Genomic DNA, 14777 nt, shown 5'->3' with positions numbered 1-14777 from the left:
CGCAAATAGTGTCTCCACTAACTATGGAGAGTGTCTCCGGTTATGGTAGGGAGTATTCTCGCTACCGGATCTCGGATCGTGTTCTCGCTCAGTGTGGAGGGTGAACTAGCTACGGTGGTGCCAGACTCTTCGCTGTTATCGATAAAGCCAGTTCGATACTCTGGTTCCGCGCGGAACCGCCCACCTCTAGTCCTTTTCACTTTAGCGAGGCGAAATTGTCACATTTACATTTGACAAAATTGTAAGTTTAGAACGGCTAAATTGACGCATTCGTGCCAGATATGTTTGTAACATTCATTCCCGCCTAGTGCAGTCGGTGATTAACGGTTTCGATTTGTTCCCGCATCAGCGTCGACAACAACACCCCCGCAGACAACAACAACAGTAGCAGCCGCAGCAGCAAACAGCAAAGAGATGCCCAAGAATAAAGGAAAAGGTGGCAAGAACCGTCGTCGTGGTAAGAACGAGAACGAGTTCGAGAAGCGAGAGCTGATCTTCAAGGAGGACCAGCAGGAGTACGCGCAGGTGACCAAGATGCTGGGCAACGGTCGTCTGGAGGCAATGTGCTTCGATGGCGTCAAACGCCTGTGTCACATTCGGGGGAAACTCCGTAAGAAGGTGAGTTTGTGTGCTCTTTTGCCCCTCTCTTAAGTGGGGTTTTTATGTAAAGAGTGGGATTTCTCTCTTAAGTGGCTCTCTTAACCAACTCGCTCTGTCATTGATTGCCAGCAAAGCTAAGTATTTACATTATTTTTGTGCAAAAATGCAAGTTGTGTAGGTGATTTTCGGGGTGTTCGCAAGTCCCCAACTAATTCGCATTATATGGCCTTTCAATGCCGTATTTGCCTCTCTTTGTTGGCTATTTGCAAAGAGAATTCCCTTCTCTGGTCCATTGAGTGGGAGTCATCGTCCTTGTGCAAGTGCATAATTAAAGGCAAGTGGGCTGGTAGGGAGGGGCAGCTGATTAATAATACACGGGTGCCTATGTACAAATGTATTAAAAGGCAAAATATTAGCATTGAAAATACAGGGGGTATTTTTTTAGTTTCTGAAATACTTTCACTTGAATAAACATATTGACCTTCCATTAATTCCATTATAATAGAAAATCCCGCATAAAATCTTTCAGTATATAGCTCAGAAATGAATAAATATTATTAAAGAAAAAATATAATTTAAATAAATAAATAAAATTTATTTAAAAAATAGTGACATTTTTTAAAAAGACCAAAAATTATAATATTACAAAATATGTTTCTAAAAGAGGATTTTTATTTAAGTTTTACCTAAATCAAAAAATTACAGAATTTTAAAAAAACTTATCTGGTTATCTAAATTAAAATTTAATTCGGAAAGTATTACAAAAACCAAATAATTTCATGAAAATAAATATTAGAATAGGAAAAAATTTGTCGAAAATAAATGTGGATCATTAAAAGTTCCCAAAATTCCCTAAGATCGCATTACTACTATACACAATCCCGTATTTATAAATTTCGCCTTAGTTTTGAGTGCAACTTCGGTTACCTACTACAAGAAGAACACACGCATATATCCTCTCTCCCAAGGCTGCAGGTTTATGAAAGTAGGTCTGCAGTCTTAATCTTCTTTTATCTACCTGAGTTAGCCTTGGTCGTGGTCCTCCATAAACGGATTAGATCAATTCCTCGGAAAAGTACGAGCACATGTCAAGTTTTGAATGGTGCTTCACCCCTCGAGAGACGGACGTCATAAATAAGATTCAAAATCAGCTACGTCAAAATTCGTAGAGTAACTAGTGACGTCTAGTAGCTGTAGTGGGTGTCAAGTAAATATACAATAGCACCAATGGGGTCCAATCGGAGCCAACAAATCAAGCAGGGAAGTTATAAACAAAGCAACGCAACCGAAAAATTCCTTGACAGTGAAAATCATGTCCCAGGTTAATTGCTAGATATAGGCCATGTAAATGCAAATAAAGCGATCGAAATCGAAGTTTGCCTTGCAAAAACAAAAACAGAGATAACGTTCTATTTTTGCACTTGCAATTGCACTGTATTCCTAGAGTTCACATTTTAAACTTCATTATCCTTATATGTATGTATGTACATGCAATAAATTACATTTTTTGATTTATCAATAGATTGTATTAATCCATTGTAAAGCTGCCTTTTTAATGATTACCGATTTCACTATTGTCTTAGGGGAACATTTTTGATTTCAAATGCAATTTCCAATAAACCAGGTGAAAGAATTTTAACGTGTTAAAAAAACACGTGCTACGCCATAAAATTAACCTCTCACAACATCCTGACAAGGCAAAAATACGTTGATCGAATTTGGTCAAGGGGTTGGGGGCATTTATCTAATCTAATTTTGAAAGACGTGTCCACGGCATTGAAGGAATGCGAATTTTAATTTGTGAGCAAGTACGACGCAATTTTCTGTTTTCAACTTTGCTTCTTAATATCCATAAATGGATTTGTAATCTCACATGATCACATAATGAATCGATATGTAAGTCCTGGCTGTTAGTAGGGGATGCGTCCCATGCATGTGGCTCTATAACCACTTATTTTAGATCCCAATCTTTCAAGTACTTTTCCTAAGGAATTTATGGGCGCATGCACTGGTAGATTTATGTTGATAGATTTTGTACTCATTGAAGAGATATATATAAATACTTTTAAAACTCTAACATTCTGGGCGACATGCGTATATAATTTAAAGATAATACTTTTGTATTACAATAGGGATATACAAATTACCAAAAATAATTAAAGCTGAACAGTTACAAAAGTCAAAAGTCAGGGATTATTAATTTATACCCCTTCCTATCTGAAAAAATATGGTTAATTTATTTTATTCTCTATCTTTACCAACAAAAATACCTGGTAATTGATCGCACCATCAAATTTGCATACATAATGTGTTGTTTTTGGTGCTTCTTTACCGAACAATATTTGAGCCATCTGTTAAATGAAATAAGTGATAATTCCTGGAAATGCGGAATTATACATTGCTGCTTCGCCAATTACACATTTCTTAAGGGCTCAAAGTGCAACAGTTGGACTCAAAGTTCAACGAGCTTGCTCTTTCAGATGTCTAGACCCAATTTTCATGGCAGTAAACAGTGCCATATTTTCGCGCAGGCTGTCCCCAAATGACTGTCAATCATCCAGTAGTCAGCTGATGGCCCCAATTTAGCGGTCTTTACGAGCTTTCTGCTAATCTACTCGTAGATCCTAATCTGACAGTCGTAACATGCTCTCCATTTCCCTTTTTTTTTGGCCAGTCGTTGCTCGGGAGCATGACTAATGCGTGGAAAGGCGAAAGGCGGTTGTGTTTTTGCCCCCAAAACTCCACCTGCTCCCCGCCCAGCAACAGAATCAGAATATATCGCGAATTCTTATCTTCCCGAGGGCCCTAGCTTATTTCACAATTAGCTTCGACTTGTCCCAAATTGACTAGAGTGCGTACGCACTTTTCTTATTAAATCTGCGCAATTAAATTAAATCCGAACTTCAAGTTCAGATCTATTTTCGTTCTTATTTGTTGAGCTTATTTGGTCAGACAATCTCTCTTCATGTGATCCAGCTGGAATTGGGGCATACTTATCCTATTTTTATTCCTATTTGTTTAATTAGATTAGCTAAAAATAAAAAGGCTTTGGAGGTTTTTGTTCTACTTAATTGTTCACAACTTTATTCATGTTTTTATTGGCTTAAAATACGTTTTTAATTAGGAATCTGGGCAATAATTTTATATTTGCTCAGCTTATTTGCCTAGTGAGATTATCTAGAGAATTTTTCTTTGGGTTTTTTGTATCTTTTGTTTTTTTTAATTTTTCGATATCTTGACATTCGAGCTCGTGGGGGGTAAGATGTTCCAAAGTCCTATCATTCCGATGATCATCTTACATGATCTGGGTGGCCGTGCTGATGACCTGGTTGATCCAATCCGTAAAGGCGGAAACGCGAACAAAAACCGAGGGGGCGTTCTTCTGGCCGCAGGGCATTTTGCCCCACGACACAATGCCGATGACGATGTTGGCCTGCTCGAAGTGCTCCTCGCAGCACTGTTGGATCAGCGGTCCGCCGGAGTCGGCGGTGCAGATACTAACGCCTCCAGTCAGTGGACCAGTGCACAGATTGGTTTCGTGCAGCTGGAGACCGGAGCGTGCGAGGATCTGTTCGCACAGCTCCATGTCCAGAATGGGCATGTTGGCCTCCTGCAGACGGTGCGGATAGTTGGGCACCGCTGTCATGGATACATTGCCCCACCCGTAAAGGGTTCCATAGCCATCCGGTTGGGCATCCTGCTCCGGCAGCGTGGCTGGCTGAACATAGGAGTCGAAGACCAGTGGAGTTTTGGTGTAGATCAGGGCAATATCGTAGGGATTCACTCCGCCGAGATAGAGCTCGTGACGCACGTAGTAGTCGATGTGTCGCATTTGGATGTTGGACGCCTCTCCCTTCTGATCGTGGATGTCGTGGCTGCCTGCTACAATGACGGAGTTTTCCACCGCCTGCGGTGAACTGAGGCAGTGAGCCGCCGTCAGGATCCAGTGCTCGTTGATGATGGTGCCGGCACAGTAGTGGACCAGTCCCTGATCAGGTGTCATCATCTGGATGCTGACCACGTACGGTGCCGAGTGGGGAGTCGCCTCCCGTTTGGCCAGGAACTTCTTGCTCCAGTGCGTTTGTCGCGGTGCTTCCAGAGTGCTAATCCGGTTCTCCAGCAGCCCGTAGGCCGCCAAATTCATGGCCATGGTGTGGGCTGCTCCAGTGGAGCCACCACCGCCGCACTTGCGAACGGTGGGTAGCTGCATGGAGCCGGAGGATGCCGAGCTGAGCACCACCATAATGCTGGCTATGGTGGACAGCAGGACCGAGTAGATGCATCGGTAGGATAAGAGCATGATGTCCTCGCTCTGGTTGCACGCGCCGCACGAACTCGTCGAGTAGTAGTAAGTAATTTTGACGGTTTTGGGTCTTGGTTGTGGAGGCGCGACTCGTTTGGGGATTCGGGTCGCGACTGTCTTAGCTTTTCGCCCTTGTTCTGGCGTATCGATAGCACTTCACTTGTCTTCCGTTTCGCTTTGGCATGGAATTCACTTTATTCGGCCCGATTTTGCCGTGTTTCTATTGTTCAGTTGTGTCTTGCTTGCTGCCGATTTTAGATTTGCCCGTCGCCGGTGAGTGGGGGCTGTATTTATAGGGAGAGGCACTCTGGAGAGAGTCTCCCTCCCCAAATTGTGGTTGGTTGGTGGCTCCTTATCGCCAAGAAAGCGGGAGCGCAAGGCGCCATATATGGAACGCTATCAGTGACGGGCTGAGATAGCAGAAATTCGGCGAGTGCCAATCGTATTGCTAAGGTTATAGGATTGGGCCTATCTTGCTCAGGAATGCCCTTCCCCGGGAGATGGCTCTCTAATCGGTCCTAATCTACACTAGCTTTTATTATGTAAGAAAAGTGCGTACTTGGCTCGTAGATAAGAAAAGCGTGGGAAGAGTATCTTATGGGTTTATTGGAAACTTAATATTAACAAATTAACAACTCAACTGCTTACTTTTATCAATTCAAGAATTTATTATTTAGTTTAGTTTAGTTTTCAGTGTGGGAATGTTTTTATGACTCAAGGAAATCGAGGTAAATTATGCCGAAAAAATGAATAAAACCATGAAAGTATTATCTGTGATTCAATTTATAGCAGATTATTAATCGAAAACTCATAATGAATTGAATTAATAGGAGTCAATGTTTTATTTTAGTGTTTAAGGAACTTCAGTACTTAGAATGCATGTACTCTTACAGAAGGAGCACACAAACTTCTTTCAAACATAGCAAACCAGTGCAAACTGCCCTGCCCTACAATCTGAAGTTCAATGATGTCTATGGCTATATATAGTATATCGAGACCTGCTGCCTCGAATGCCAAACCTCTGACGGAGCACACACACTCGTTCACTTACTCATTGGCACACTGCCGTGCAATCGGTCGAGGAATCGGGTGCTTCCCAGCCAGCTGGCGAATGTGCCCATCCAAGGGGTTCGCTTATCATCTGGCCATCGTAATAGGGCAATTTCGATTCAATTTAGTCACGATTCTTCGCATTTGGCATGATCTATCGTGCTGGTTTTCCGCGACAGGGAATACTTTTTGGAATGGAATAGATAGCAGGATGGAAGTGCGGCGCGACGCCATCTATTTGGGTTTTATGGATGATAAATACTCCAAAGTTCGCGCAGGGCCCCAAGCAGTTGTTTATTTCCAGCGCATACGTAATGCGGGAATTATTCGGCAGTGGCTTCGATTCCGTTTAATTATTTTTAAAGCCACCCCTGGTATCGTTGCTTATCGATCCTAACGTGGTCAACGGATTCTATATATGTGTCATATATGCATGGCATTGGAATTTATATTGCACCCACTAGGACGTAGTGCTTCCGACAGGAAGTACATAGCTTTAGGAAGAAAATTTATGAATGGGCTTTGAATCACTTGCAACTTGTCCTAGGTCATTGACTCTGCCAGTTGAGTAAGATACTATTGCAGGGGGTTTTCTCATCGCCCCCAAAGTTTACTGCATTTTACACTTTCTACCTTCACAATCTTTTCTTGACGTCACATCAAAGATATCTGTCTGTTGTCAGGCCTCCTGCGTTATTCGCATCTGATTAGGTAGATTTTTGAGCGTTGTTATTTATATTTCAAAAAGACTTTCTTATCGTCTTCAGTACCGAAATTCGGTTAGCTCGTGATTGGCTTTGAGATAACTTAGTGTCTAATCTCGTCACAAGTTGGAATTATGCGTCTTTGATGGAAATAGCCAGTGCTTGGCGAACCATTTGGGTATCTTCTCCATGTGACTTCCTACTCGTTTTTGATGGGTTTGTGGTCAGCTAGACTTTTCTAATCTAAATTTATCAATGTTTAATGTTTTATTTCAAGTACTGATTGTGATCCCCAAGAAGTTAATTACTCCGCAACTCACGTGAGCTTTCTTCTGCCTCCTTGCGAAATTGTCCCATCAATGCCCTCATATCTTTCTTATATAATAGAACCTTCTTGTTTGCCACACTTCTTCCAAGGTCAGTTAGCATGGCGATTCGTTGCGCTCGTTTGTGAAATTCCCCGAACGGAGTCGCTCTACGCCATAGATCAGTTATCTTTTATCTATTACATGGAATACAAGCTGCAAAATTGAGTTTGCTTTTCCCCAAGAATTACTCATAACACAAAGAAAGAGATTCGTGGCCTTTCCCAAAAACTGCAGATAACAAATGTTTGATTACGGATTCCGTTGGCTTTTTCAGGTTTGGATTAACCAGGGCGACATTATATTGGTGGGATTGCGTGACTACCAGGACTCGAAGGCGGATGTGATCCTAAAGTACACTCCGGACGAGGCCAGGAACCTGAAGACGTACGGCGAGTTCCCCGAGTCGGTGCGCATCAACGAGACAGTCACGTTCGTGGAGGATGGCTTCGACGAGGACATCGAGTTCGGCGATGAGATCAGTTCGGAGGACGATGCCGACTCCGTGGACAACATCTGATTAACAAGAAACAAAGTGACGCCGGGAGGGACGACGACGGCGGGAGCAGCGGGAACGTCCGCCTCGGCAGCACCAGCAGCAGAGTCAGTTCGAGAATAGTAGGGAATTTAACCAATTGTAAAAAGCAGAAAGCAAGTAGCTCCGAGTCCTGTTCGAGATCTAAGCAACCATCAATCCAACTAATAAAACCAACATCCTCAGAGCGGCGCAGCAACAGCAAAATAGCGAAGATATAAACAAAATAGAAACCAAAACGTATCAGTTCATTTTTAGCAACTTTAATGTTCAATATTCTCTTAAATTTCTTTAACTTGGTAGTTCAAGTAGGTTCCAAAATTCAAATGTTTTGATTTATGGCCGCCTTAACCAACAAATTATACAACAAAAAAGTAGAACTGTTACACTGTTCAAGTAACTATGCAAAACATAAACTAATATTATTTGAATTAAAAAAAAGAAAAGGAAACAATTCGATATTAGTTATTATTTACCCAACAAATTTATCCAACTAAATGAAAAAATAAACAAAAAAAATATAAAATATTAATGAAATCTACAACTCATACATATAAAATAGGAGTTTAGCAAACACTAAGTTTAAGACAAAAGAAAAGAATGAAATAATGAACAATAGGCAGCGAATGAATAGTAAAGGAGTTTCGATTGTAGCTAGCGAGTAAGCAAATCAAATCCCATGAGTTTTCTCCAGAAAAACCTATGCTCCATCCCCCAAGTGTTCCTTCTACGCATTTCGTCTCATGTCTTGTTTTTATTATACACCTGTGTTATATTTAGATGATTTATCATTGTGGCATCATATTCCAAACGCCCCTTTTTTGTTTTTGCTGTCCATGCATTCAGTTCTCTCCTTTTAAATGTAATCTAAATCGAACTAAAATTATTGATGTATAAAAGTAAAGAGAATATTAATTTTTGTAATGAGTTGAACTCCAATAAATGGCGTTAATTAACCCGAATGCAAAACAGCAGATTCCTTAAGGTGTTTTCACTTATTTTTCCCTTTGCTAGTTAAAATTCAAGCTACAGTTTATTATTAAATGCAGAGATTCGTACATTTCATGTGGGAAAACCCGACAGGATTTGGCAACCGTTTACAGCTCCTCGTGGCGCGATGGGAACTTCTTGAGTATGGCGTGGTATAGATTATAGAATGCGTACACTGAAACCGTGATGATCACCAAAAGAGCTCCTCCAAAGGCGATGCTCAGGAAGTTGCCGTCGATAATGCCGGCCGATCGGTGGCGCTTGGTGGAGAATATCTCCTCCGTGGTCACCGGGTTGTTCTGCTGCTGGGACGTCCTTTCGGCCATCAGCCGCTTCATGGTGCTCAGCCGCTCCCTCAGAACTTCCACGGATTCTGTGTCCAGATCCGAAGTTCCTAAAAGATTTTATGTATAGATTGTTCGATAGAAAACTTATGAATGTAACTATCTGCAGTATACCTGTCGATTGGGAGGCGGAAGCACTAGGATAAGCAGACATTTTTGATCTTTTCTTTATCAACTATTTGTGCAAAAACTGCAGCTTGCGTTGGCTAAACAGAGTTATCTCAATCGGTTTGGGGTGGGTTTGTTAAGGCTCCCAGTTTCAAAAGCGCAGGCGCCTAACGGAAAATTTTCGGCGTTGCCAGACTAGTGGAAAGACATTCGCGTTGCCAACTGTCTGGAGGCATCGATAGTATTGAAGCCAACATCGACTTTAGTTCATCTCTAAACACGTGAAACGAGCTGGTTGTGTTGTTGATTTTGATTTTACTTGTGTGTTTTGAATGCTGCAATGGGTTTAACCAAGCAATATTTGGCCTATCGGGCTATAGACAGCTTTAATATAATCACCTCCGGCCGCGCCAATGTTAACTTTGCCATTTTGGACAAGACGGAGGGCCGCTATGTGGCTGCTCCTGCAGCGGAGAATGTGATCATTTGGGATTTGCGGTGAGTTAAATCTACTTTTTACGATTTACGATCTTAAATGTATACTTATTAATCCTCAGAATGGGAGATCGCAAGCTGACGCTGCGCCGCGAGAAGTTTGAGGTAACCTGCTTAAGGGTTTCCCCAGATCACCTGCACATCGCTGTAGGCTATGCAGACGGCATGGTGCAGATCTTCGATCTCAGCTCGGATAGGTACTATGATCCCATCTGCTCGCTGGCGCTGCACAAGAATGCCGTGAGCATTCTGCGGTACGATCTGCAGGGCATGCGCCTGGTCAGCGGAGGACTTGACACCGAACTGGTGGTCGTGGACGTAGTGGAGCAGGCTGGCAGGGCCCGTTTGAGCGGCCACAATGCCGCCATCACGGACGCCCACTTCCTGCAGCGACTGGTGGACGAGAGCATCGTGGTCAGCTGTTCGAAGGACACACAAATCAAGTTCTGGAACTTGGAAACGCAGTTCTGCTTCAAAACTATCGTAGATAACCGCACCGAGGTCTGGGCACTGGCCTTTATTGGAGATCTGATGGTTGCAGGAGCCGGCGAGAGCGGCATGAATGTGTACCGCCTGAGAAAGCACGATGGCGCCATCACAGGAACTCTAGAATCAGCCGTCGAGGGCCTGTCCATTGAAGACGAGGACACAATAAGTCCCATTAGCGTAAGCAACTGCGGTACTATCCAGCGGGCTGGAAAGGGTCGCACCGTCAACCTGGTGACTGATCCCAGTGAACGGGTGCTCACCTGCCACGGCACCAACGATTTGATCGAAAACTTTTACATCTGCACGCCGGAAGAGGTGAAGAAACGTTTGGCCAAACGCCTCAAGAAGGAGAAAAAGACTGCCGAAGGGGAAGGTTCCGAAGAGCCCAAGTTGTCAAGGGAACAGTCTTTGAGCGATGAAATCAAGCGACTGGAGAGCATCCGGGCCAAGCAAAAGATAAAGTCAATTGATGTGGTCTTGGGCCAGAACCAGGAGCTGCGTGTGCTGGTCAGTCTGGCCAACAACAGCATGACTTTGTACTCCTTGGAGGCGTCTATCAAGACGCGCAAGGCCGCCGATCCCAGCGTGAAACTGCTGAGGTCACTCACACGTCTGGGGCATCAGTCGGAAGTGCGATCCGTGTGCTTCAGCAACGATTCCCTAGCCGTTGGATCGGGTGCCGGAGAATCGTTTAAGTTCTGGGATCGCGATGCCATGCAGTGTCTGCGAACTGTGCCAACGGATTACATCCTCTGTTCAAAGTTTGTTCCTGGCGATCACTATGTCCTTTTGGGCATGAAGAGCGGCAAACTTCTCATTGTTGATGTGGCAGCTGCTGATATTGTGGAGGAGATTCCGGCCCACGAAAGCGAACTGTGGTCCATTGCAATGTTGCCCGATCAAAAAGGCTGCATTACTGGCAGCGGCGATTCCACGCTCAAGATCTGGACTTTTGAGCTGATCGATTCCGGCGAAGGCGCTGCTCAGACCAAGGTGCTGTCCCTGCTGCACAAGAATACGCTGAAGCTGGAGGAAACCGTGCTATGCGTGGGCGTTAGTCCCGACATGAAATACCTGGCTGTGGGTTTGCTGGACGCTACCGTTAAGATATTCTTCTTGGACACATTCAAGTTCTATCTATCTCTGTATGGCCACAAGTTACCCGTGCTCTGCCTGGACATCTCCTACGACTCCAATCTTATTGTGACCGGATCGGCAGATCGTAACGTAAAAGTTTGGGGCTTGAACTTTGGAGACTGCCATCGCTCGATCTTCGCCCACGACGATTCGGTGATGAGTGTACAATTCATACCCAGGACGCACATGTTCTTCACTTGCGGCAAGGATGGCAAGGTGAAGCAGTGGGACGGCGACAACTTCGAGAAGATTCTTACTTTGCCTGGACATATAGGCGAAGCGTATTGTCTGTCAGTATCTCCAAACGGTCGGTACCTGGTCACCTGCGGCTCGGATCGTACCCTTAGGATGTTCGAGCGCACGGAAGAGACTATTGTGCTCAAGGATGTCCAGGAGGAGGAACGAGAGCAAATGGAGAATGAGCAACTGGCCACGGGCGAGGATAACACAGTACCCCTGCTTCCTGGTCTCAAGATGCCCTCCCGCAAAACAGTTGGCTCTGAACAGTCTGCTGAATCCATCCTCGAATGTCTGGAGATATCGAAACAATACGAGTTGGAGGCGGAAGAGAAGCCGGAATTGCATCCTCTGATGCAGGCGCTGCAGGTGAAGAATCCCGTAGACTTCCTGGTCAGTACCCTTATGCGGATACGTGCGTCTGATTTGGAGGAGGCACTGCTCCTGCTGCCCTTTTCCACTGTGTGCGAAGTTCTTGAGCGCCTGCCCACTCTACTGACCCAGCGACCCGATCAACTGGAGCTGCTCTGTCGCGTCACCATCTTCCTGTTCAAGGTGCACATGAAGCCCATTTCAGCGGCCAAGAACATGAAGCCTCTGCTGGTTAAACTGCTCTCGATGCTCAAGCGAGACGTCGGACAGCTAAGGGATGTCTTGGGATGGAACCTGCACGGCTTAGCCCTGCTCCAAACCGAAGTGGAGCAACGCGACGGTGTCCAACTCTTCCGAGAGGCCACACAGACCCGCAAAAAGCGGGACAAGAAGCGGAGGGAGGCCAGCAAGCGAAGGTTGCAAATACAAATGGCTTGAGACAAAATCCCCTAGACTTACTTGTACAAATACCATTAAACAATGCTATCATTATTTTATGATTTACTGGATTTCTTTATTTCTGTGAACATACTTTAATTTGACAATAAGGAATACATTATAACTTGTAAGCTAAGCTTTGGAGCACTCGGAATTTTCTGTTTATACTTATTAGACTGGCAAAAATGGATCAAGGGACTACGGAGCAAATAAAACGGAGGGCGGAGCTGTGTTAATGGGCCTTTAAAACAAAAAAAATAAAACGTGTTCCTTGACTCGGACTGGAAGATTTTGGTATAACATAAAACGTAGAAGATAGGATGAGCTGGAGAGAAGCGCATTTAAAGAGCAATCAAAATATATTTCCGGCTCAACAAATGCCGGCCTTCGGAAAGGGGCCATCGCCGCCACCAGTTCCACAAGGACCTGTGGAATTTCAGTGATTATTTTTTAAAATAAGAAGGACTAAATCTGATGTGTAACCTACCGCCACAACGTTGGAAGGCACCCGGTGGGCCGTAGCTAAGTTTCTGGATGGTACATTTCTCTATAGGACCTGTTGGCCGGCAGTAGGATGTGTACCTGGCCCAGGGCAACGGTTCCTTGGGCGGCACACAGTTTGGCAAGTAGCTCAGCTTGTACGTAGTGCACTTCTCCATGGGTCCCTCGTTCCGGCAGAAGCCCTGTCGCGGCCGGACGGACTCAGCCCGTGGGAAGCAGGTGACGTCCACCGGCATGTACGACAGCTTGTTCACCGTGCAGCGCTCCATGGCTCCGGTGGGCCGGCAGAAGGCGGTCCGCGGCATGATCGGAGCGCGCCTCACGTGTGGCTTGGCCACAAAGTCGTGCTTCTGTGTGGTCATCGCGTACATGGGCCCATCGAAACGCAGTCCATTCTCCATCGGTATGATGGGAGGAGTTCGCTCTGTGCAGTTTGGCTGATAGGATAGCTAAAGAAAAAGGGAAGGATAAGGTAAATTATATTTATTATATATGCATTATACATGTCCCAAAACTTGTCGGGACGCATAAACACAAAAGCCTTTCACTTCCTATTGAAGTAAAATAGTACTCCCAGCAACGTATAGGAAATAACTTCCCGCTTTATATATGAATTTCCTTAATGACCTTGTCTTTAACTCAGATGTATATTCCGTCTTGTTAAACAAAAGCGTAATATGCTTTTCAATTACACAGGGCATTTTTAACTTCGATGTTTTCTTAGCTAATATCCTCGCTCTCTTAATAATATTATATAATCCTATTATAATTGGTAAAAAATGAAGCATATAGAAGTTTCCACGGAATCTGGGTTATTATAGGTGATTTGCAATAAAAACTATACTTTACCTTCTGAATGGTGCACCTTTCTAGCGGTCCACTGGGCCTGCAGAAAGTGTCCCTGGGCAGGACGGGCGCCGGCTTGGTCCGGGAGGCATCGACTGGCATGTAGCTGAGCTTGTAGACCGTGCTTCCGGAGCCGGAGTCGTTGCCGCAGAAGCGCAAGGTGGTCAGCGGCGTCACCGGAGCGGTGCGTGCCTCATTGCAGTTGGGCATGTAGCTCAGGTTGTAGGTGGTGCAGACATTGGAGTAGCGCGGCGGCACACAGCGGATCTTGTCGGCCCAGGGAGTGGGCTCCTTGGCCGGCAGGCAGACCGGCATGTAGGACAGCTTCTGGATGGTGCAGCGCTCCATTGGCCCCGCCGGCTTGCAGTAGTGCGAGCCCTGGATCATGGCCTTCGGCGGCGGATTCTGGCACACATCAATGGGCATGTAGCTCAGCTTCTGGATGGTACAGCGCTCCATGGGCGCATTCGACGTGCAGATTGCCACTCGCGGCACAATGGGATCCCGCTTCACGATCCCCTTGGGCACGTAGTCGTGCTTCTGGGAGGTCATCGCGTAGATGGGCCCCTCGAAACGCAGACCGCTCTCCAAGGGGATGATGGGTGGCGTCCGCTTCACCGGACACGGCGGCATGTAGGATAGCTTCTGAATGGTGCACTTTTCCAGCGGTGCCGTGGAGGCCCGGATCTGGGAGCATGGCATCACGGGACGGGCCCTTATGTTGTCGCCACAATTGGCGTAGAACGAGCGCCGATAGATGGTGTCCGTGTCCAGCGGGGCTGTGGAGCGCATGAAGTGCGACTTGGGTAGGATGGGCATGGTGCGAGCTGGCTGCTGGTAGCAACATCCGGCATAGTCGCCGCAATCGCACGGCGGACACGTCGAGTTCGGCGGACATGGCGAGAAGTCGGTGGGCGCCTCGCACGGACCACATGCAGTGGGACAATATGTGTTGCAATCGCCGGACATGTCTGCGGATTGGATAACGAATTCCAGAAACTTACGGACAAATAAACAACACGGTTGTAGAACCAACGAAAACAAGGCAATTGTCAAAGGAAATAATTTTGTTTGCTCGGAGCTAAGAACCGGTTGACTGGACTTAACACTTCCAAAACGAATAAAGAATAATTTTGCTCAGACACTTGACGACGAAAAGTTTCCCGATGTGTTCTATATAGGCAAAGATTTTCGAATGAAACTGTGTTCAAAAAGTCTTAGACTGATTGAAGTGTAACGCCCAGGCTACCAAGAAAATTATTT

At 45.3% G+C, this 14777-nt stretch overlaps 5 protein-coding genes across 7 annotated transcripts; 2 read left to right on the top strand and 3 right to left on the bottom strand.

The window, feature by feature from the left end:
• Positions 1-113: 113 nt before the first annotated feature.
• On the top strand, positions 114-8531 carry LOC108038588 (eukaryotic translation initiation factor 1A, X-chromosomal). 3 transcript variants are annotated; one of them, XM_017115419.2, is made up of 3 exons: positions 114-241; positions 314-618; positions 7300-8531. In XM_017115419.2, exons 2-3 carry the CDS (start codon positions 415-417, stop codon positions 7540-7542), a joined length of 447 nt encoding a protein of 148 aa, XP_016970908.1. In that variant the 5' UTR covers positions 114-241; positions 314-414; the 3' UTR covers positions 7543-8531. The 3 variants fall into 3 exon arrangements, with proteins under 3 accessions (XP_016970908.1, XP_016970909.1, XP_016970910.1); XM_017115420.2 differs by having other exon boundaries at positions 129-241; positions 350-618; XM_017115421.2 differs by having other exon boundaries at positions 165-241; positions 309-618.
• LOC108038587 (anionic trypsin) lies at positions 3710-5148 on the bottom strand. The gene has a single exon (XM_017115418.1). The coding sequence runs from the start codon at positions 4898-4900 to the stop codon at positions 3896-3898; it is 1005 nt and encodes a 334-aa protein (XP_016970907.1). The 5' UTR covers positions 4901-5148; the 3' UTR covers positions 3710-3895.
• A 40-nt stretch (positions 8532-8571) lies between the features above and the next one.
• Positions 8572-9122, bottom strand: LOC108038589. Its single transcript, XM_017115422.2, has 2 exons — positions 9006-9122; positions 8572-8941 (listed from the first exon to the last, which is right to left on the bottom strand). The coding sequence occupies exons 1-2, from the start codon at positions 9043-9045 to the stop codon at positions 8655-8657; spliced, it is 327 nt and encodes a 108-aa protein (XP_016970911.1). The 5' UTR covers positions 9046-9122; the 3' UTR covers positions 8572-8654.
• Positions 9123-9255: 133 nt separating this feature from the next.
• On the top strand, positions 9256-12226 carry LOC108038583 (WD repeat-containing protein 3). Its single transcript, XM_017115413.2, has 2 exons — positions 9256-9497; positions 9557-12226. The coding sequence occupies exons 1-2, from the start codon at positions 9340-9342 to the stop codon at positions 12165-12167; spliced, it is 2769 nt and encodes a 922-aa protein (XP_016970902.2). The 5' UTR covers positions 9256-9339; the 3' UTR covers positions 12168-12226.
• Positions 12222-14697, bottom strand: LOC108038585 (stabilizer of axonemal microtubules 1). Its single transcript, XM_017115415.2, has 3 exons — positions 13518-14697; positions 12655-13117; positions 12222-12593 (listed from the first exon to the last, which is right to left on the bottom strand). The coding sequence occupies exons 1-3, from the start codon at positions 14481-14483 to the stop codon at positions 12538-12540; spliced, it is 1485 nt and encodes a 494-aa protein (XP_016970904.1). The 5' UTR covers positions 14484-14697; the 3' UTR covers positions 12222-12537.
• Positions 14698-14777: the final 80 nt, after the last annotated feature.

Source organism: Drosophila rhopaloa, unplaced genomic scaffold, assembly GCF_018152115.1.
Source record: "Drosophila rhopaloa isolate 14029-0021.01 unplaced genomic scaffold, ASM1815211v1 contig_178, whole genome shotgun sequence".
NCBI classification, from domain to species: Eukaryota; Metazoa; Arthropoda; class Insecta; order Diptera; family Drosophilidae; genus Drosophila; species Drosophila rhopaloa.
The sequence above is the reverse complement of the archived record's forward strand: the minus strand, read 5'-3'. Positions and strand labels throughout refer to the sequence as shown.